General features: G+C 38.6%; 4 protein-coding genes across 4 annotated transcripts in view; 3 read left to right on the top strand and 1 right to left on the bottom strand.

The window, feature by feature from the left end:
* clcn2a (chloride channel, voltage-sensitive 2a) overlaps positions 1 to 1099 on the bottom strand; it is a 38985-nt gene extending 37886 nt beyond the window's left edge. The window contains exon 1 of the mRNA XM_079348141.1: positions 339 to 1099. The gene's annotated coding sequence lies outside the window, so the exon portion shown is untranslated. The remainder of the gene's footprint in view (positions 1 to 338) is intronic.
* The window catches only part of LOC306826676 (zona pellucida sperm-binding protein 4-like), a 350754-nt gene that overhangs the window by 13857 nt on the left and 313422 nt on the right, over positions 1 to 23475 (top strand). The gene's annotated exons all lie outside the window — the stretch shown is intronic.
* thpo (thrombopoietin) lies at positions 1578 to 3951 on the top strand. The gene is made up of 6 exons (XM_079348156.1): positions 1578 to 1852; positions 1976 to 2189; positions 2326 to 2450; positions 2622 to 2708; positions 2813 to 2977; positions 3710 to 3951. Exons 2-6 carry the CDS (start codon positions 2039 to 2041, stop codon positions 3851 to 3853), a joined length of 672 nt encoding a protein of 223 aa, XP_079204282.1. The 5' UTR covers positions 1578 to 1852; positions 1976 to 2038; the 3' UTR covers positions 3854 to 3951.
* Positions 7385 to 16489, top strand: LOC306826651 (solute carrier family 12 member 9-like). Its single transcript, XM_079348107.1, has 14 exons — positions 7385 to 7811; positions 8709 to 8843; positions 9013 to 9150; positions 9228 to 9325; positions 9475 to 9676; positions 9865 to 9972; positions 10710 to 10821; positions 12130 to 12287; positions 12820 to 12902; positions 13957 to 14081; positions 14171 to 14363; positions 14487 to 14661; positions 15003 to 15149; positions 15275 to 16489. Exons 1-14 carry the CDS (start codon positions 7604 to 7606, stop codon positions 16192 to 16194), a joined length of 2802 nt encoding a protein of 933 aa, XP_079204233.1. The 5' UTR covers positions 7385 to 7603; the 3' UTR covers positions 16195 to 16489.

Below are 23475 nucleotides of genomic sequence, written 5' to 3'. Positions count from 1 at the left end.
ATACTGGTAGAAAAGGGTGCATTTCCTTCACACATATTTCAGTGAAGTATATCTTGTTGTACAAGGCCATCAGTCAGTGATGCACAACATTATGGTATATAACCGTGATTGTATTGTGTTTTTGTCTTTAGTATCAATAGATGAGACTGAGTAAATAGGAAAGTGCTATGCGAAAGCATTAACCACACAAAAATACAAGAGAACAACTTACACTCAGTCAGACCTTCAATTTCCATTTGCCCTTGAGCTTGCAGGTAAAGTTCAAGTGAATCATAGATTTGAAACCTTGGAGAGAGAACAGATTAGTGATCTATCTTGTCAGGACGCAACATACTTACGGTTTCTCCTCAGTGTGTTTGTCTCCTCTCTTTTTTGACCCTCCTCCGCGGGCTATGGATTCAAAAACGTCAGCTGTGTACCTCCATGTCGCCTTAGCGGAACAATGAATGGAAGAAAGGGGCAAAGAGCTACAGGTTGCAGGTCAAGGCTTAATGAGGATGTGAGGACGACTCCAGAGCAAAGGATGAACCCGATGATCACACGTCCCTCTGATGAAGGGAAATGTTAATAGATCCAGAAGACTGGCCAGTTGCTGATACGCAATCCATAGAGCACTGCAACAAACTTGTTGACAAGGCGCCCAATTATTGGTTTTGCGCCTCCTTTGAGCAGCGCGCAACGGAGCTGAAAGCTGCTGGCGTGCTTTGGAGAACAAGAGCGAACGCAGCCGGCCGTCTGTGAGCGAGACTGCATTGGACTGTGAGAAAAAAAGACTCTATAATAAGATGCTACAGGCTCCTCGTCGACTCCAGTGGAGGTGGGAGGGAGACAGCGGGGTACTGGGTGTCGTGTCCGTGATGCAATGCGGGTACCGTCAGTGCTATTGCCCACAGTTTTCTCCCTGTGTGCAGAAATCCAGGAGCTCCAGTCATTATCTGTGGAGCCGCGGCGCACATTCGTCTTAATTACCGGCACTGGGGATTGTCTACAGAGAAAAGAGGGGAAGGCTTGGAGGGAGATAAAGAAAACATGTGTTAAGTGTTCTTGCTCTCTCTCTCTCTCTCTCTCTCTCTCTCTCTCTCTCTCTCTCTCTCTCTCTCTCTCTCTCTCTCTCTCTCTCTCTCTCTCCCCTTGACAGTGACAACACAAGCTCTTATTGGACGTCATGCGTCTTAATGATAGTGCGCACAGCTTTTGTGCGAGGGCAGGGGCTCGGTCAATGAGGTCTTTGGGGTAACACGTGATTCTAAAAGCAGAATGAATGGTGCATTTCCCCGTTTTCCCTCATCCTTGTCTTGACAGATTACCCTCTCGCCTTCCAAGAAGCAATTGAATCAGAGTCACCGCGTCTTCCAGCTGCGTCCCGCAGGCTTTACAACCCGATGGATGATTGCTTGTATGGGACAGAACACCGCTCGTTCACTTCTCCTCCCGGGTGATAAATACACTTAACTATACCGATCACGTAAACACAACATATGTAACCATAGGGTTTTATACAAAACACTTAAAAACTTACCAAAAGTCGTCCTTCTTTTCAAGCTTTTAGGAAATAAACTTGAAAATAATTGGTTAACTGATACACCGAGAACATTGTTAACATTTTCTGAAATCCGTGTCTGTGTCTGTCTGAAATCCTCACAAAATAAGATCTTCAAAGTTATGTGGGTGCACGATATCAGACATAACTAACAGCCATGTAGCTTACACATACCCAGTAGTAGCTTATGTTTTTTGCAGCTCCTTCTAACATCAATATTGTGAATTATATTAACCCATATGCTGCTGCCTTCATTGGACAATGAAAGCTATATCCCCTACATTAGAGACTGGATTTGATCAGCTGTGTAAAGTGAGTCTTTCACAATAATGAATCATTAACTTTATAGTCAGCAAGCATGACACTTGAACTCTCTCCAAGCCAATATCAATGAAATGCCACTTTCAGTCCATTACTTTTTGTTATTCTGTTCAGCAGGAAAGTTGGAGCGCTTCCTGCTCTCCTGCTAGATAACACTCTTGCACTTCCCACTCCTGAATGAGAAGGTGGGAAATTAAATACTTGAGAAGACAAAAAGGACACACAGCTCCCCCGCAGTGGCCACAGGGCATTCTCCACCTGGCAGCATTTCTTAATGGAACAAATGTGGACTTATTAGGAGCGGCCAAACAGGGCATGGCGTTAAGCAGTGAGTAGTGAATCTAAAAATGTTGTTTTAGGAGGTTTTTAATTAACTAGCTCTCAGTTGAACATTTTAATGTTGGGCTTAACACGTAATAAGCCAAACACACTTTGTTTCAGGGCATGTTGATGTGTTTGTTTAGGACTTCTGCTGCTCTGTTTGGTAGCCTCTGAAGTGCGGGATGCTGAGACCAAACCCATAGAATTTGTGTGCAATAAAGTCGCCAGGAGGGCTTTAAACATTGTGGAAGACCTGGAAAATGAACTGGTGAGGATGTGTAGATGTCACACTTCAGCTAAAAGACAAAGATTTTTCTGTAACTCTGACCTGCTAAATCTAATCATCTTGTCCATGTGCTTCTACCTGTACTGTCCCATCATGCTACTTATCTTTAATCCACCTTCTTGTCATGCGTCTCTTCTGTCTCCTACCTTGCAGACGAATTGTAGCGGCTTATCGACCTTCTCTACACCAATTCAGCTCCCATGTATTGAGCTCCATGTAGCATCTTGGGAAAACAAATCAGTATGTCGGCACATGTATGAGTTTTTGTTGTTTAATATGATCTCGAAACAAGTCACTGCTGATCTTTTTTCTATACCTGAATGGTTGTGTTTGCGTAACCACAGAACCAGGAGAAGAGAGGAGATGTGGTTGCGTCGTTGAGGCTTCTTACTGAAGGTGTGGAGGTTTTGAGGGCTCTAAACCAGTCGAGATGTGCCATTTCACAACTGCAGAGACTGGAGAAGAACATGAACAACTACCTGCTCATTCTTAGAAACCTTCAGCTGAGTGTAAGAATACCTTGTAAACATTTTAAAGCAAACATGCACTAAATCCCAGCGAGCTCTAATTTGGGTGATTTGATAGCATAAATAAGTTTGCATTTTAAGGTAATAGCCAAAGTTTTAAGCCTGCTTTCACTGCTGGAAGCCTTTTGACCTGGAAATCAACAAATCAAAGCTAACTTGGCTTAGTCTGTCTGAATCGCCCACACAGAAAAGACATTACAACAAACATAGCCAAGATAAATTCATCAGTGTGTTGCTGAATATTCACACAAACCAAGTGAAAATGTGTTGATGGGCTTCTCTCTCACTGATTTCATCTGATTAAGAGGCATTATCAGTTCACTCTGGTGTGGAAATATCCTGGTTTCTCGTAAATCTATGAGTTTGTGGAATATCTGTGACCTGGGAGTGATGATGTTATGTTGTGTGACCTCAAACCTTCCTTCCTCAGGAAGAAGATAGTGGTGCATACTTTCCAAGTGAGACACAGTACAAGATGAATGCTCTGTGATTTGTGTCACTGTAAAAGTTATCTGTGAATTGATATTGTTAAGAATGTTTTTTTACAAGTATGTTTACCTGTCAATGGCTACATGTTGAACCTCTGCCGGTTTTTATGTCACACCCATTTTCGGGTTTATTTTGCAGTCTTGTTTTTATCATTTTTGTTCATTTATTTCTGCTCTGTATTGTTAAAACACCTTTCATTGTTGTATATTCTGTTTGGACCACCAGGGGCCAGTGGTGAGTCCGGCATTGTCCTGTGTTCCTCAAAGCACCTACAGTCTCAGCACATTCCTGCTGAACTACAATCAACTGATAAATGGCAAACTGGACCGTTTCATGAATGCCCTGGAAGATGGATGCCCTTCCCAGTGACCCAAAATTAACTTCAGTGGACCTTCAAAAACTGGAAATGGGCTCAACTAGGGAGAAAGGTCAAAAAGGAGAATGATGATGTATCAGATAATAATAATCACAGGGATCTGGTTTGACAATTGCCATTCTGAAATCTTGTATTTTTGAAAAGTGTAGTGTGTATATATATATATATATATATATATATATATATATATATATATATATATATATATATATATATATATATATATATAAACTTTCATATCAACCTTTTCCAAGTGTGTTTGCAAACCCATGAAAATACATATTTTTTTGTTTTTGTTCATTTGGATCCCCATTAGCTGCTGCCTAAGTAGCTACTCTCCCTAGGGTCCAATCATTCAAATAATTATCTGATCAATTTTGTCATCACATGTTCTACCTCTACTGTCAGTTACATGATCGAATATCCTTGTGGATTATCCATGTTGGTTAAGCATCACATCCACTACAGCAAAGGATGAGTGTGCATAAAAGCTCCATGAGAATAAATGATAGGGATTATCCTGAAGCAGTTCATTTCCGATTCTGTTTCTTATTTCAATGACTGTAAATACATCAAGTTGTTTGTAGTAGAGTCTCACTGATTGAGTTAACTGTATGTATTGTCCTTTTTCAAGTGCCTGTTAATTTTTTTTTTTTTTAACCTTTAGGTTTGGATACTTGGTGAGTGACTCTACACATGTTGCTATTGATGATAAAAGAAACTAATTAGACTTAATGTCCCACACTTGTGCACATGTAGGTGGAGTGTTGAGTATTTAAGATCTGGATGGGGAAATTGTTTGAGAATGCACTCAACTATTTTCCAATAAATTTGTAATACCAAAGCAAGAGGAGTTTGGGTATTTTGTTCTTTTAAATGTGAAAGTTTTATGTTGAGTGCACCTGCTTCATGAGCTAGTTGGATGTGTGAACACCTCATTAAAGATATAAAACTTAACTTAGACCCCCAGCAAAAATTCAGAAAAAAGTTTTGTTTGACTTTTACAAAAGGGTTTTTAGGAAAATACAGAACAGTCAGTCGCACATTAATTAAATTTAAGCAATGATAGAAAGGAAGATTACAAAATAGAAAGTTGTACTATATTTTTTAAGGGTTAAAAGTTGACAACTTTTTTTATCCTAGCATTTAACCATGTGCATTAAGTACCAACACTTCTGACGTGGTAAGATTAAGTTACCAGTGACATTTAATTGACTGAAGAGAAGCTTTGAAGCCCCATAATGGTGGTTGTTGTAATGGATAAATTCTCTTTTACTATCGAGGCCACATTTTGTCTCACAGCTCATGCAACCACAATTTAATGGGGGTTTTTAATCAGTAATGCATGGACTAAGGTTTCACACAAATAGCAAAAACATCAAAGATACAGTACATCAAGTTTCCTCAACATTACGGTTGTGTGACGTGTTGAAATGTATGACAAAATGCCTTAGATATTTCTGACTGTGCATAGACACTCCTTATCTAGGCATGAAGGTTTTTCTGTGAAGCATGTGTATAAAGTCCTAAGCATATTGTCATCACTTTGAGCTTTTCTTCAGACTGTAGCTACACTCTGAAGCGTTGTTCCGTTTTGCTGCAGAAGAATAAAACCAAACAAAGACATTGACTGACTCAAGATCCTTTCTTTTTGCATTGATATTGACAGAAATTTCCAGCACGTTGTCATATTTGAAATGCTGTCTAAAACCTACTTTTGGTCAACCTAGTAACAGGTATGGTGGGGCTGAGATGGACCTTTAGCCTCCTGGCAAAGAGCTACAACTGGCCTGCTTGCAGTCAGATCAGTCACGTCCTTAGTAATGCAAAATTCTTGTCCATTAAATTAAAACGTGACTGATGAAAAGGTTTTTACACAAGTCTTTTTTGTACTAGGTGGTAATGCTGCCGAAATGGACAGTTTAACATAGGTGTGTAAGGGACTTCAGGCTTTTAGAGCCAGCCACAAGTGGAGACTTAAGGAACTCTTTCCTCTTATGCATATCATTTTTCAACACAGGATATTAAAGCTTGGTTTATTACATTAACACCATCGACTATACAAAACATGGACTAAGTCTCAGTGGTGTCAAACATTGGTTACTGAAGGGAAGCTTTAAAGCTCAATAATTTACGTCGGTATATTGAAAAGGCTGTCAAACTTTCGATCAAGCTAGTAACAGGCAAGGAGGCGGAGCTCAGGTGGGCCTTAAACCTCCTTACAAACAATCACAACAATAGACTGGACATTAAGATGAATAACGCAGCAGCCTTCTGCGTGAAGCCAAAAGATTAAGAGCTCCCTCTAGTGACTGGCTGCAGTAAACCCCACCTCTTCTTTGTAAAAGGACAAATCGTGTAAAACTATGAAAAAGAAATGCACATCAGATTCTTTTTTTCTGAAACCCAGTTTCATCATGATACAGAAGTTATTATAACGCCCTGTTGTCATGTGTTTTCCACATAGGTTTCTTCAATTAATCAGTTATTTGATGCTATGAAACTAAAATGCCATGATTAAAAGCTCTGTTGACAAGTGCTGCTGATTTGGTGCTGTATACGTGTCCAAAACCATGAGTGTCTGCTTCAAGCTGACACAAGACTTTCTGAAATGAAACACTGAAGCGATTTAGGACGCTTAATTGGTAAAAAAGTAAATATGTTTCATCAGTAGAAGTGGCATGATGTCGTCATGTTTCTAACTATCTATAGACTCTTGTTGCAAATTTGCAACATTCCCGTGTCCGTCTTGGGTTTATTCTTGCTTCTTTCTGTTCCAGAGGAGGAGGATGGAGTATTTAGGATCCACAGGCCGTTCTGGGATCAGTAACACAAAGATTCACTGTTCTGGGGTGAGTAACACATAGGTAGGATGTCCTGGGATCAGTAACTCACAGGTGTGCTGTTCTGGGATGAGTACCACTAATAAAGATCTGGGATCAGCAACACATAGGTAGACTGTTCTAGGTAGACTGTTCTGGGATCAGTAACACAAAGGTGGACTGTTCTGGGATCAGCTGTGAAATCTGACACCGTTTCGTTTTATTAATGTCAGCTAAATTTATCCTTTGTATTTTACTTTAAATTTGACATTGTATTTAAGCTGAGACTTTATTTAATTAGAAACGTGTAAAAACTAAAAAGATCAAAAAAATGTATTTTCTTCTAAAAACGTGTGGGCCGTTGCGACATCCGACTCATTTTGACGGAACGCGTCACATATAGACTAGGATAGGTTTGTGTTGTGTTCTGGACTCTGCAGATTTCAGTGCTAATTCTTCTGACTATTCAATAAATAATCTTTGCAGCACATCAGGTTTCCGTAAAATCATTAAATATACCAAGTTGTTCCTATGTAGAACTTCTTATTTTTCATAAACACATTCTAAATAAAGAAAATCAGATAATCTCCAGTTTGAATTTATTTCAACATTAGGCCTACAGGTTGCCACTTGGGACTTGAGACAGCTAATTTATTAAAGTCCAGCGTTTGACCCGAGGTATTTCTAGCCAATCACAGCACAGGAGGACGGGAAAGGCGGCCAAACCGAGCTGTGTTGTGACAGATACAAACAATATAGCCAGTCGATTAATCAATGCGAAACTGATTGATTAGACTAGCCAATTGCAGGGAGCAACGTCATTGTTTCATCAGCGGACCATCACCAGGTGAATCGCAGCAGCCAGCAGGTGGACCGTACTTAGTGTCGGGAAGACGTGGGGATAACCGTCAACATAAAACAATGTCAGAAAAGACTCCCCTGCTTCATTACCGACTTACCGGGAGCGCCAGTCCGGACACGAATGATGCTTCCAAGCGCAGCGGGACAACGGTGGGCAGAAGCGGCCGAGGGTCCAAATACAAAACCACCCGGAAGCTCGGAGTGGTGTTTGGCGTGGTCACACCAACTTTACTGTCCATGTTCAGTGTTGTAGTTTTCTTGCGAATCGGTAAGTAGACTAGTGAGGGGATACATCTGCAATGTGTGCTAAAAGCTTCTCAAAGGTTCTGATTAAAACACAGAACAAAAAATACAATGAAATACCCCACTCTCCAAAGCATTGACATAACCTTGTAAAAAATGCTTGGTTTTATGTTTTTTAAAATATATTTTTAGTATTTATTTTTGTCTTTCTTAATTGATTTGGCAAATTAGCCAATTTTTGTTGTCTTGCTTGCTCAATACATGATGAAATATCCTGACAAGAGTTGAAAGTAGCGAGTGGTTTTCAGTGGTCTTTTAATAGGTCTTCATTGCAAATAAAATCAAATGCTCGAAGGAAAACGTTAACGCATGTGACTATGCAAAGCCCATATAAATTATTTTTATTTATATTAGGCTATCCAGGAACAGTTAATAAAGTCACTGACAAACAAAGAGCAGCCATGCATACGCAATACAAGAAACATGCAGGGGGAAAGGACATTAACATCCTCCCAAAAGCATCTATTATAACAGATCATTAAGTTTCTTTCTTCTTCTTTTTTTTTTTTTTTTGCAGTTCAGAGTAGATACCATGGCGGTGCGAATGAAGACAGAAAAAAAGAGCCCGTTGTGTGTAGTTCTAAGGGAACTTCCTAGTGGATTGTCCCTCTACAAAAAGTCCCTGGAACAGTTTGGTCTGAATTCAATTCAATTCAATTCAATTCAAAAAACTTTATTTGTCCCCGGGGGGCAATTCAGGGCACACAGAGCAAGACACCCTTTGAGAAGAGGCTTGTAGGACCTCACCATAATCAGGCATGGCATGGAGCTGTTCATTATGAGTAGTAAAAGAACTACAGTCATCCAAAAATGTTACAGGCATGAGTTTAAGTAAATGTGTAATATCCTCCTCTTTCTGCAGGATTTGTTGTGGGCCAGGCAGGGCTATACCAAGCCATTTGCATGTTCCTGGTGGCCTACTTTATCATCACCATGACTGTTCTTTCTGTGTGTGCCATCTCCACCAATGGGGCTCTAGATGCTGGAGGTGCCTATTGTATCCTTTAATGTTGTAATTGTAATGTTGTCTCACAGTTTCATTTGGCAGGCAGTTTGTGTTAGTCTGACTTGGAGATGGGCGAAACATGTTTGTATACATCTGTATTTACAGCGGCGTGTGACAGCAGTGTGTAGTAGTGTTTTAATTTCTCAACTTGAATATCCAGACATGATTAGCAGAGCCCTTGGTCCAGAGTTTGGTGGCAGCATTGGGATCATGTTTTTCTTTGCTAATGTGTGCGGCAGTGCTCTGTATATACTGGGCCTGGTTGAGGCTGTCATTTCTGTCTTTGGCATCCCGGAAGGTAGGTATTAAGATATAGTGAGATAGGTATGAGTGTGTTGCTTTACGAACTGAGAACCGTTTTTTGCTGTCGATCAGGGGGAGCTGCAGGCCTCTATCAGGTGTTACCTTCAGGATACTATTGGTCTCTGCTTTATGGCACAGCCCTGCTCTTCTTGTGTTTCATTGTCTGCTTGGTGAGTCTCATCGTTGGTATTGTGTTTTGTTTTTTTTACGAATGAAATAGATTTACTTTTCACTACATGTTACCAAAGGAGTTTCCTGACTGATAAACTACATATACAATCTTTGTTGTCAGGAAAATTTAAATTGCCTCTCATTACAGGTTGGAGCCAACATCTATTCTAAAGCCACCTTTATTATCCTAATCATTGTCGCAGCAGTCCTGACTACTATCTTCACCAGTTTTTTTATTGTGGGGCCTGTTGTGGTGATTCTGCCAGATGTATCCGTTCTAAACGACACCAGTTGGCAGGCAGCCAATTATACTGGCTTCAAGCTTGACACATTAAAGGGCAACCTACTGCGTAAGTGTTCAACATGCTGCAAGAAGAGATTTAGCATTTTAGAGAGACAAACTTCTGTGTATTAGTTGAGATTTTACAGTTCAGGAATTGACTATTTAACCATACACTACATAACATAAATAATCAAATAATGATGTTGAGAATCCAGGTGGTTTGTTTTGCCTGACGCCTTCTGTCTTCCTTTGTAGCCAGTTATACAGTGGACTACACTACTGGTTCCATGATGACTTTTACCACAGTGTTCGCTGTCATGTTCAATGGTTGTACTGGAATCATGGCAGGCTCTAACATGTCAGGTAAGAATATGTTGAAAAACGTACAAAAATAAATGATTATGAGAAAAATAAAGAGTTTCTTCCCTGGACAAGACGAATAAAACCCATAGCTTTGACTAAATCCCGTGGTATTATCGTTTAACACACCAAGCCAATGGAGGTGGTTACTTTTAAGGAGGCACAGGCAGAGATTAATCGTAACTTCTTCTCCAAAATGAATAATTCATCCAGAGAAGAAGTAGGAGGGTTTATGTGGGGTCCTGCTTATCATGTCCAAATTTATCTCTAATAAAAGGTCAAATCTAGGCTAAACAAGCACATGTATCATAGTGACTCAAGTTTACCATTTGACTTTTGATGTTTTTTCAACACAATGGGTCAATTTGTTTAAGATTTGGTTTTAAAACATTGTAATATTTCTGCTGTGATTTAATCAACAGCCTAGCCAAACTGCTAACAGTTCAATAATCAGTTTTAATCCTGAAGTAACACATTCATGAATTCTGGCAATGATACAAAACTGCCTCATTATTTTCTTTAGTAGAAGGAAAAAAGTGTGTTGGCAAATCATTATGCACTGTGGAACAACAAATCAGTGTACAGTTGTTTTCTCCAAACATTTGGGTACTTGGGATACTACCCACTAAATCAAGACACTTCATGTTTAGACATCCGGAGCAGACTAAACTTTGATCAGGAATAACGTTTTAAAAAAAATGTTGGCAAGAAAACTTCTTTTGTCGTTTGTCATTTGTCAGGTGACTTGAAAAACCCCAGCTACTCGATACCAAGAGGAACAATTGCTGCTGTTATTATAACTTTCATCACTTATAATCTGCTGAGTCTGCTGTCTGCGTGGACCTGTGAGCGGTGAGACAACAAACACACAAACGCCAGTATTTTAATACAAATAGGGTAAATTAAACGACAAGTATAGGATCTCTCATTTGGAAACGTTTGCATGTGAACAGATTCATCATCAACATTCATTTATTTAAATCCTCGGAAAACAAATCAATGGAGAACCCTCATTTGCAAATGTGCCAAGGTACAAGATACAGATAAAACAAGAGAAGAGCAAGAAATAAAACAAGAAGTGCAGTTAGTGTGAAAAGGCAAGAATATACAATAAGAAATAGAGCAAAAGTAATAATTATCAATTTCGAATGTTAAAAGCAAAAACAGCTATAATCAATCAAATCATAAATTCAAACTTTGAATTGTCCCAGTGTTAATGTGTTGATATTAAAATGTATCGGAAGCAAATTCCAGGTGTTTGGTGCATAGTAACTAAAAGCAGACCTTGCTTACTCTGAGTGGATTCTAGGAACCTGCAGGGTGAGCTGTGACTGAGTGTGTTTTGTGATTACTACCATTAAGACAAAGCATAGTTGAAAAGGAAGTTTATTTAACAGAGCTTTATGAATAAATGAATACATGTGCTGGTCTCTTCTAATGTTAGGGGAAGGCAGGCCCCTTTATTTATATATTTATATATATAAACAACCAATGATGTGTCCCATATCTGTTTCCAGAAGTGAATCTGAGTGCAGAGTGATATACTGCACCTACAGTAACGCCTTTAAAGTTGTGCTGGCTGCACAACCATTAATAACATCACCATAATCAAGAACCTACAGGAAAACTAACTCAATAATTATTTTCCTAGTAAATGAAGGGAAGCTATTTCTAAAAAGAAAGCCCAGTTGTCTTAGTTTAAGTAAGAGAATTTAAATGTGTATTTTAGGAGTAAGATTTTCATCTCTTCAGGTACAAAGATATTTACAATACTGCACTCTTACAATGCCTGTAACATTAAGAGGTTAAATTTGTGCACTGCTATAGTCAGTTTGTGTCACATGTGCAAATAGCATCCATTTAGTCTTTGCACAAGTCTGTACCAGTTTCAACCTGTACAGATGATGGTGTAACAGGCTATTGTCTCCTTAAGCACTTTGTCATGAGGTTTCTAATTCATTGTCAGTTGCATCATTGAATGGCATTTGAGGAAGTATAAAGGACTGTGTTGTCTGCATAAAGATGCAGCTTGCAGTTAATGAAGTGGTAATGTCATTGATATAAATGCTGAAAAACATTGGACCAAGCACTTTAAAATATTGTGGTTTATTAAAAGTGTACATACTAAGCAATTACAAGATGTTGATCCATTTTATTCAGCCGCCTTCTCCAAAGAGACTATAGCTTCCTTGGAGACATCAATGTATGGCCACCCCTGGTGACTGTTGGGATTTACTCCTCTACCATGTCGGCTGCCATGAGTAACCTTATAGGAGCCTCCAGGATCCTCTATGCACTGTCCAAAGACAACCTTTTTGGTGAGATTCTCAAACATATTTTACATCTGCTCAATGTTTGCATATTTTTTTGTCTGTTGCCACTAACGTGTAAAATTACAAATAAGCAAGTAATTCAATTTTATGAGCAAAGTGGTTTTTTGATGATGCTGCCTCGTACCATTTCTGTAGTGAGAGGGGTTTAATTAGCAATCTTGCTTGTTTAGGTTGTGATCAGGGCTAAATAGTCCATGGTGTATTGAAGGACTTCCAAGTCCAGCTGGTCTTCTATGAAGCTGAGTCAACATTTTAATTATCAGCCATTTGCTGGACGAAGCCTCCATATCAAATGTGAGAAATTGCCACTTGTTATTATCATGTCTCGTTTTCCTAGTGGAAGCCTGTTAATTTGGAAAGCATCATTTAACAACAGATGGCTTGAAGTGTTGACTTTCTCATTGTGTCTTTGGCTTGAGGACGAGTGCCGAAATGACTCAGTTGTTTATCTGACTTAAGGTCTGAGCAATAACAGACAGAGAGACTTTGGTGTAGTTCATCTAACAAATCTCTACAGGTGGTGTCCTGGCTCTGGCAAGAAAAACCTCTTCGAATGGGAACCCCTGGGCTGCTGTGCTTGTTTCCTGGCTGCTTGTACAGGTAGAAAAGGGATGTGTGTACAAAGTGTTGATTAATTGTTCTTGTAGACAGTACAGACTCTAACTCCTCCCCCTTGTCTTTCACTTAAATGTTTGTGAACCAGTTGAAAATATTGCCTGTAATGTAAGGCCACTCTTCAAATGTGTATATTTTACCCATTGAACAATAAGGTCTGCCCAACCATTACCCCTTACTGATAGTTGAAAAAGAAAGGTAAGTTGTAAATGTTGTTACACAGAAGATGAAAGATGATATCATTTAAGACTTTTATGTAAAGATGTTGCTTTGTGCAGCTAAGGCTTCAACGTATAAATAGTTATCTAAGGAATCATGGAGATTGAATTAGCAGTTTGTTGTGTTGGTGACAGTGAACATTTCTTTGCTGCCCTGAGGTGAAGGTAAAACTAAAGTTAGAGCTTGAATGGAAGCAGATGCATTAACAGCTGGCCATCTAATAGACTGTTGCATTTCACCTACTCCTACTTGTATATTGGCATCATTGTCCATGGATTAGTTAAACAATTGTCAAATAATAACTACCGGTAATCAAACCTTGAAAGGTTTTGCCAGAGAGACAAGTGTCATTTCCTGTTAAACTAGTAAGTGAAATCTTTAGTTCATTGCCATGGAACGAAGCAACTGATATAAGCAAGTGTGAGGGCCAGGTTAAATAATCCTTGAATAGCTCTTCATAGAATAGCTGCAGTTTTAACCAGTTAATCTAATTATCATAGTCAATTGTATTGGGGATATTCAATGGTTTGAAGTTCCTTAAGTAGTACAAATATTGAGAGCAATATTGTAAGCAATACTGAAATGATTCACATGCAAAGCCAGCTTACTTTAATTGCTATTCATACAACATCTCCAAATATTAATTAAAATCTGTATCATCAGAAAGAGCTGTACAGAATGTGAAATATTGTAAGATATAAGTTAAATTCATCCTTTAGGATTCCACCTTCAGTCTTTTTTTGTTTGTATCAGATTGCTTTTGCTCAAGATGCTTTCTCAATGTAGAGAAGAACAATCGTTTCTTGATTCCTTCCACTAGGTGGTGTTGTTTTCTGGTAAATTGAACACCATAGCCAGTATTGTCACTATCTTCTTTTTGCTGGTCTACACTGCTGTGAACATGGCCTGTTTGGCTCTTGAATGGGCTTCTGCACCAAATTTCAGGTACAGTGTCTGATTTTTCAGTCAGTGTGTTTAGCTTAAGTTTCATCTGAAAGGTCATTGTCTCATCTTTTTTTTTTTTTTTTTTTTAGACCTTCATTCCGTTGCTTCACCTGGCATACCTGCACTTTGGGCATTCTTGGCTGCCTTGTCATGATGTTTCTGGTCAATGCTATTTATGCATTTGCCAGCATAGCCTTTATGCTACTGCTGTTGATGATTATCCACTACATCGGTCCCATCAGCAACTGGGGCTACATCAGCCAAGCTCTCATCTTCCACCAGGTGCACAGTCCCAAATAAGTCAACTTCCTCACTTGAAGCTACAATGTGGAACAAGTTAAGAATAATCACTACACTACTAATCACTACATATGCTTCTTTACCCCCTTTGTTTAACTCACGCAGGTGCGGAAGTACCTGTTAAGGTTGGATGTGCGTAAGGACCATGTGAAGTTCTGGAGGCCCCAGCTGCTGTTGATGGTAGCAAACCCTCGCAGCTGTACAGGTCTATTGACTTTCATTAACGACCTAAAAAAGAGTGGCCTCTTTGTGCTTGGACATGTAAGACTGGATGTACTGGGTAAGAGTTTTGTTGGTTAACACAAATATCTATATTTTTTAAGTGGTCACACTTAACCAAATTGAAGTGACATCTTGAAAATTGAAGCTTATCCATAAAAAACGGGCAGCAATTGAAGTATAGGTTATTGATAAGATCAGCTATTGGTCCATTGTTGGTCCAGATCAAATCAGTTGCAATTGATTTTTTTTACAGTGATGGTGCATTTCAACGCCCCTCCTGCAGTGAGAGCCTTCTCTCTTTAGCCTTTTGGTGTTTAAAAAGGGAAGCTGTTTGCATTGCCATCAGACTCTTTCATAAACATTATCACCTTTTGTGTGTCTTTGTGCTTGATTCTGCAGATGAGCTGCCCTTTGATCCTTTGCAGAGCCATTATGACTCCTGGCTCTCTCTAGTGGACCATCTAAACATTAAGGCATTTGTCAACCTTACCATGGCAGAATCTGTGCGACAAGGAATTCAGAGTCTACTTTTTATCACAGGCTTTGGTAGAGAAGTTTACAATATCGTTGAATTACACTGATTTTACATCATTGAATAATGATCATGATGTACCTTTCAGCCTTACATCTCCTATACAGAGCCAATATTGAATACACCCGTTTGCATTTAGGTGGAATGAGGCCAAACACCCTTGTCTTGGGTTTCTATGATGACTGCATCCCCCAAGACCACCTCCAAGGTAAAGTTCTCAGAGGCTATGGTTTGGATGCAGTGAGACTATCCAAAGACCCAACAGAGCAAAGGACTCCTGGCTTTCCAAATGTTCGGGGTGCTGATGATCCAAAAGACCTCCAGGAAGAGGAATATGTGTCAGTTATTGCTGATGCAGTCAAAATGGGGAAGAATGTGACAGTAGCTCGTTACTTCAGTCAGTTCAACCGTGAAGAGGTCTTGGGTTCAGGAAGGAAAATTGGTGGTAACCAAAGCAGAAAGACACTATTTGTTGATGTATGGCCTCTGAATCTACTACGACCAGACAGCCACAGTTATGTTGATACCTGCTCACTGTTCCTGTTGCAGCTGGCCTGTGTACTCCAGGAATCACGTGCATGGAGCCAGGCAAAACTCCGTCTCTACTTGTGTGTGGAAGAAGGTTGCAGTCTGAAAAAAACAGAGGAGATGAAGTTAAGGGCAATGCTTAAGGAGTTGAGGATATCAGCTCATGTGCAAATGGTTGCATGGGATCAGGTTATGGCACTTCACTGGCATAAACAAGAAGGGAATGTGGCAGAGTCTGCAATGAATGAGGAGCTGAGGGAGAGGATGGAGGAAGATGATCAGGGACCCGAAATCCAAACATTTCCAAATAATGCTACTCAGCTTACCGATGTTTACATCTGTGCTGTCAACAACATGATTCGCAGACACGGTGCCCCTCAGCCAGCTGTGCGTTTTCTGTATTTGCCACGGCCTCCCGCAGACTTGAGCCGTTACCTTGCCTACCTTAACCACCTGGATTTGTTGAGTCGAGATCTGGGCCCAACATTGCTAGTTCATGGGGTCACTCCTGTAATCACTACTGACCTCTAATATTTGACCATCTTTCCTCATTCATCAACAACCTTGATCTGCGACGGCTTGTCCATGCAAGCTAAATAGATTTGATGACCCTAATTTACCCTCTGCTTGATGTTAATACTATTAATTAACAAGTTGCTCATTAGGGACACGTGGTTGAAAAGGGTGGCAAATGTATTACTCTGAAGGCTTTTGTTAATCTTTTCATGCATTTATTAAAATATTACTGACATTGGATTTTGCTTTTGGACATTGTGAATATTGACCTTTTACATGTTAATGAAAAAAATGAATTAAATGAATATTCTGTGACTTCAGTATTCCCTCATGACATTTGTGCAGAGAAATCCTCAATAACTTAATTTGTTACATGTATTTTGCAGTGCTGTTTGTGTTTTTTAACCATTTGAGCTGTTTGAAGCACGTGAGGTTTACGAGCTGTGCTGTAAAGAGCCTGCAGAGGGCGACGTATGCTAAGTGTCATACCTGCTGAAGCCTGTCCCATGACTGCCTGTCGAGGCTGTAGGTCTATAAAGCCCTAGTAAAAGGCCTTGCAGCACTTAATGAATTTATAGTAGTGTGTGAGCATGTAGGCTTATCTAATGTGTCAGGTTTTTCTGTCTTATACTAGCACCCTTGCGTTCAATAACTCACCCTGGATAAGTATACCAGTTGTCTGACTGAGCATGATAAGAGATGTAGCAAGCCAGAGAGATAACATAATTAAACAGTTTTATAAATGATCTAAAATAATAGTTGCTTGTAAACGTGTTAATAGGAGCAGCTGATACCGTCTCGCCTCTGTTTCCTCCGAATATTCAGGAAGGTATCAATTTGTCCCCCGTTGTATCTCTTGAACATTAAGATGTATGGTGGAAAGTCACAAAGGTGTGAATATAAACGCACACAGTGCTTAACATGTACACATGTGCACACCACTTATGCCACAGCTGCCCTAAATTAGTGTGTTTTGTTTCTGTAATGGTTAATACATCGGTATGTAAACTCTTTAACATGATCATTTTTAATGATAACTTATCCATGACTTTTCAACTGTAGCCTACTGTTCTACAAAAATAGTACAGCAGATTATTGTTTCTTGATTAAGATGTGAAATTATAATTCAATTCTGGAACATAAACGTTTCAGCGTTTCAATGGTATAGCCTACTTGATTCATTTCTGACTTCTCAGAGAAGCCCAATGAGCCAACTCAAATTTGGGTAGAAAGGGAAATTCAGTTTGAAATTGGGTTCATACAAGCCTACCAACAAGACAATGAGCCCAAGTATCCTTCAAAGCTTTGCAGAGACGATTTGACATAGAAAAAGGAATCTGGAACTGATTGGCCAAGTCAAAGTCTGGATTTGAATCCCATTGAGCAAATTTGGGGAATAGATTTAAGGATTGATCAAAAGTTTCATCTAAAGCATGAATGCTAGCTTTTATCAAAGTTCTTTAAGTTTGTTATTTGTCAAATAAAGAATATCATTTTATATTTCTAAATTACTTGTTCTTGTTTTTATGACAGGGAAATTTATTTATCTATTTATATATGAAAACATGTTTGTTGGAAAATAAACATTTGTTTGAGTTTCACTTTTGGGCTTTTTTCTTTTATTAGATGGGACGGACAGCTATTGAAAGACAAGGAATATTGGAAGAGAGAGTGAGGGATGACGTGCACCTAATTGTCAAAACAGGAAATTGAATCTGTGATTAGTGCATTGAGGACGAGCATCTGGGACACCTGCTCTACCAACTGAGCCAAACCAGTGCCTGAGCACATGTAGATGTTCACAGCTTTTTGGTGTCAGATGAAGCATTATTTAGGGTTATCCTTCTCTTCCATCTTAGCCAGAAGGTGAACAGATGGTGGGACTGAATCACATCCTGGTTATTGGTTGAGAGAGGGAAGTTGCTATGAAAACCGCATTAAACTATATAGGCTATACTAAAATCACTCGAACCCTCAGCTGGGCTGGTGATTGCGTTTATTTAAGGGAATTCTATTTTCCTCTTAAGTAGACGTGAAATATTAAGTACAAATCCATGGACCATTAGTTTTGATTAAAAGAATGCTCAATCAATTATCATTGAACAAAGATATGGCCATTCTTTAACACTAGTCTGGTGGCTGAGTTAACAGTTTGGAAGGTTTTCATTATGTGCCAAAGATATTTATTTGCCCCTCTGCAACAGTTTTGATGTCAAAATTAAATGTGCAAAGCCTTTTATAGAAACTTTGATTTCTTTATACAATGTTCAACAGCTCTGAACATGTTATCTTATATAACCCTTATTTCATTAGATGAGGGAAGTGAATGACATTTACCCAAATTGTCCATTGAATTAAAAAAACTGCATTGAATTGGAAAAAGTGTAAGTCATCAGTGGTGGCTCATCAGTGGTGCTTGTAGCAAGCTGACTAATACATTTATTTTCGGACTGCTGTGTGGGAGCAGGATTCCCTGTAGATGCACAGAATGGAAATCATTCAAATCTGCATGTTTTCAATAATCAGAAGGAGTAAATGACACTAGAAAGGATTATAGACATCCGGCTGCCTGCCTCACTGGCTCTTAAATCACTATATGAATCAGTGCCATTCCAGAAATTTGGTGAGCAGAGTGCTCGTTAACTGTTTTTGCACCAATACACCAAGACAAAATTATTAAATGTGTAAATGTACCTGCCAATAAAAAACTATTCTGATTTGAAACATGTATTGAATGGTAAAGTGAGTACCCCCTTTGGAACTGATACTAATGTATAGGATAAAACAATATTAGCTAAAGCCATTCACTCACTGATTTGGAGGAATAATAAAACATTGATTTGAACATGAGATGTTTTCAGGAATAAAACTGTTTTACAAAGACTACCTTCTTGGTTGATTTTGTATACCTGAAGGATACTATTTCGGAAAAAAATCTCTATTCAACCTTAGAGTTTCTGTTTAGCCCTTCACATCACCAAATAAAATGTCTATGAAATCAAAACCTTGACTAAGAATCAAAAAGTTTATTTACTCTAAATTATAGTGCATACTTTCCAAAAACATACACATATAAAAATATGCCACGATGCGTAAGACCAAATTTCATGTTGTTTTTAGATATTCAGGATTGAAGATTGGCCTATTGGCTCAACAGAGGCATCTTGGACTAATCTGTGTGATTACCTATTTCTTGTTCCATCAACAAAAAAACACACAAAAAAACATATCCCCTTATGACTACATTTGGGGCTCTTGATTGAAGAGCAATTTGTAATCATAATACTAGACATCATTCCAGACTCTACAGTCTAATTTATCAGCTGTCATCTGGTCTAGATTGGCATGAATAAAATAACCTGGCTGTTAAGATTTCTCATTGGCAGTCAGATAACGAGGCGCTCTGAAACAGCTAGAATTAACCTGACAATATGAGACAACACCATCTGTGGCATACGTCACGTTTATGGCCAAATTCCATGAGTTGTTCGGCAGCAGTACAGACAACCGCCTACATGTCACTGACAAACTGTATGTAGGTGGGAGTGTGTTCACATGCGGGGGCAGATTAAGTGCCAAGGACTATAAAGGGATACTAAATATACAGTCATGCAAGTAACCTGCTTAATTTTCAAGGACCTAAAACAATGTACAACAGTCCTACATTCTTCACACCACCACACCATGCAAACTTTTTTTGTTTTTTGAAAAGAAAAAAAATATTCATGACCTGGGAGCTGGTTTTAAGGGTTATCCTAAACAACAAGTCCTCCCAAGATACAGGAACTGGATCATTTCTGCCTGAATGGCGGGGCAATACAGATTTTCTGAGGCTTAAAAAGAATAAAGATCTGTCTACATTAAAACACTCTGGCTAATAAGAACAACAGTATTAACTGATTTTATTTAATTTTTTTAGATGGAGGACACACTGACTTGACAGTGAGTGGATAAAATTTACACTGTTCCTAAGAACAAGCCTAACTAAAGGCACATTTATTAACACATAGAGTAAATAATTCTTCTGATGTTTTTGATTATTTATCCAACCATATTATTCTTCCCTGAGACATAATGAAAGATTGCCTTATGCTAAACAATAATCACTCTCTTAGATTAAGGAGTTGTTCACACTTATTACAAAACCAGTCAGTTGACTTGTGTTATCAGTAACAGAAGTGGCTGGAAAGAGAATTTGTTCAGTTGAGCTTTATCTAAATGCCACAATGCCTTTTAAAACGCGTGGTCATCTAGTGACCATACTTTGGACAAGGTTGCAAAAGTACTTTTGGAAAAAAAAAATCATTGCATGTCTTCATGACATTCAAACCTGGATTCATGTTAATGTTTGGTCATTGTTGTCTTCGGTTTGTCTCGTGATGTCCTTTATGAAACTGTCAGTATGTAAAGTTGAACAAATGGGAGATGGTAGGAGTCCAATCTCCTAGCACTTCCCATCTGTGTATCCCACATCGTCTTTCAGCCATCTCTGAATCTATACTGTACCTGTGACGTACTTCTTTTAACTGTTTCTGTTGATATCACTCCACTTCATCTCTCAGTAGGAGGAAGACTACAGACATATTTAAAGTGGGAGTGTTATAATGCACAAAACTACTATTTATATAGGAAGCTATTTGTGAACTGAGGATTTAACAAAGATTTTTTCAGTTGTACTTATAAAGATGTCAAACTCTGAACATGGGTGTATTGTGAGTTTTGAAACCTTGATTTATTGAAGTAACGCCAAGCACATTATATTTTGTCCCTTTTGTTACTTAATGTGCACGATATACTGCGGTAATCTGGGATTTCATACTTATAAACAACTTTATCATTCATGTGTGTGTCCAGTGTCTGCTTATGCGTCAGGTGTTTGAGATTTCTATGAACATCCAAGTTGTAATTCTGTGCATCAAAGAGCTGTAAGGTCCTTCTTGGGAGTGCATAAATTTACATCAGTCTATGAATGGAGATATGGGATGGGAGCAACCAAACATCAGACATAAATGTGAAATGCTAGGCTTTGGAATTTATTTGTTAAGATGACTGATCAGAGACTCATTAAAAAAACATTAATGGGATTTCTTTTTATTCTTATCCTCTCTGTGGGGAGAACTGAAAGAACTGTGAAGGATAATCAGAGCAGACCATAACATCAGGCCTGCTGTCTTACTTTGTGACCCATTTCACCCAGGAGTTGATATGTATTGAATGGCAACACATCACTTTTGTATCCCTGCCTAACAGCAATGTTACTTTCAGAGCTACAAAACAACTTTTTAAAATAAAGCAGTCTGTTCAATTAAACATCCACTATATAATAGGAATATATCATAGGAAGAGGATGAGTGGGTTTCATCATACTTTTATCCTTATCCTTATCCTTGTGTTAGGGGCTCACATGCTTGGCATTATTACCCACTTTTCTTTCCTTTTCACTCTGCATTAGCTCAGCCCGACACAGAGCACAAGGCAATCAAGCACGAGTCAAGACAGCACTTTCTGCCATCTGGTACTCTGTTCGATGTGCAGAGATGTGTTTTTCTCTTCAATTATGGATCACACTTCTTTGGGCCAAGATATGCACCATTCTATGTGAGTAAGATTAATAGGAAAAAAATAAACTCAAACTGCTTTCTTCTTCTTACAGGTGAAGGGCAAATGCATTGTTTAATGCTAATGAAACTAAAATTGACATTGTGTTGTAAACTGTGAAGTGAATATTTCTGACAGCTTACTGTTTTCCATTAATCACAGTCTTTCCCTGACACGTTGATGCAACATGTCTCTGTCCAGAGCAGATGGCAACACAGCGTCACAGCAGCTCTAAAAACATATGAATAGGGTCTGTCAGGTGTGAGAGATCTGTTAATTTCATCACAGTGTATCTGAATGCAAATAAGTAAGGCTGGTTCAAGGCAGAATACACTTTTATTTTTGGGTCATGCTTTGATTGTCTTTCAGTTTAGTTTATTGTGGTTTTGGGTCTCTGAAACACTGAAAATACTTACTTACACACACTACTGTGTACTACTATATACATACACACACACTGTGTGTGTGTGTGTGTGTGTGTGTGTGTGTGTGTGTGTGTATACACACATACATACATATATACATATATACACACACACACTGTTTATATGCATATACATATACACACACGTGCATATACACACAGTATATATATATATACACACACGTGCATATACATACACATACATATACACACAGTATATATACATATACACACACGTGCATATACATACACATACATATACACACAGTATATATATATATACACACACACGTGCATATACATACACATACATATACACACAGTATATATATATATATATATATATATATATATACATATACACATATACATATACACACAGTATATATATATATACATATACATACATACATACATACATACATACATACATACATACATATATGGTGGCTTTTCTAAGGGAAAAAGGGATTTTCTTAGTGGAAATTTGGGTAAGTGTATGGGCTTCCTGTTTCCTAATGGATATCAAGAAATGCAGGTTAGTTTGAGGCTCCAGATTTCTTGTAGGCTAGGTGTGAGTGTAAATGTCATAGTCAGACGTGTTTGTTCTACGTATGTCAGACTTGGAGTCTGTCCACTGTGTAAACTGGGTAATTCTCCAGCCCCTTCCCAATCTGAAAGGATGGGTTTTGAAAAAGGAAAATTGGGTGCTAATAAGTAAAGGGAGAGACATAAATCATGTAAGGCATCCAGGTTATTTTTTTATTTAGGTTGCAGAAGGTGGAGTTAATGTGAATAATTGTGATATTTAGACAAAAATCTGACCTTCCACCAATTCATTGAAAAACAAAGAGCTCAGTGGTGTAAAACTACCACTACATATGTTTTTGCATTAGACTGAGTTAACACAGGCACCTAGCCACACTGAGTACAAAAAAAAATTAGGTTAGGTTTTCATTGAAACATGTTTTAGACGTTGCACTTGTTTCTTAAGAAGTATTTGAAACATGCAATACACAAGGACAAAGAAAAACCTCACAATGTAATAAATTACAGGTAGGTCAAACTTACTCAAAGGTTATCACATATTATCCAGTTGAGTTTCGTATTATCAGACTCCTAAGAATAGTGATGGTAGGCATCCATCATTAAAGACTCCAAAGCCATGGTCATAACACAACTGAAGTGAAGTGGATGGATCAGCAGCAGCAATAAAAAAAAATAGTCCCAACCCAGCACCATGACAATTTTGACTTTGACTGACTTCTTTAGAG

The sequence above is a fragment of the Symphodus melops genome (assembly GCF_947650265.1).
Source record: "Symphodus melops genome assembly, chromosome: 7".
Lineage (NCBI taxonomy): Eukaryota > Metazoa > Chordata > Actinopteri > Labriformes > Labridae > Symphodus > Symphodus melops.
Note: the sequence above shows the minus strand (reverse complement) of the source record. Positions and strands in the feature narration are given on the sequence as shown.

What these genes read in the sequence shown, in the direction of transcription:
- LOC306826651 (XM_079348107.1), top strand. Translation starts at nt 7,604, where the DNA reads ATGTCAGAAAAGACTCCCCTGCTTCATTACCGACTTACCGGGAGCGCC. An exon ending in TGTCTTTGGCATCCCGGAAG is followed by an intron (nt 9,151 to 9,227) that starts GTAGGTATTAAG and finishes GCTGTCGATCAG; the next exon opens with GGGGAGCTGCAGGCCTCTAT. An exon ending in GCTTCTGCACCAAATTTCAG is followed by an intron (nt 14,082 to 14,170) that starts GTACAGTGTCTG and finishes TTTTTTTTTTAG; the next exon opens with ACCTTCATTCCGTTGCTTCA.
- thpo (XM_079348156.1), top strand. Translation starts at nt 2,039, where the DNA reads ATGAGAAGGTGGGAAATTAAATACTTGAGAAGACAAAAAGGACACACA. An exon ending in ACAGGGCATGGCGTTAAGCA is followed by an intron (nt 2,190 to 2,325) that starts GTGAGTAGTGAA and finishes GTGTTTGTTTAG; the next exon opens with GACTTCTGCTGCTCTGTTTG. An exon ending in TTAGAAACCTTCAGCTGAGT is followed by an intron (nt 2,978 to 3,709) that starts GTAAGAATACCT and finishes TTGGACCACCAG; the next exon opens with GGGCCAGTGGTGAGTCCGGC.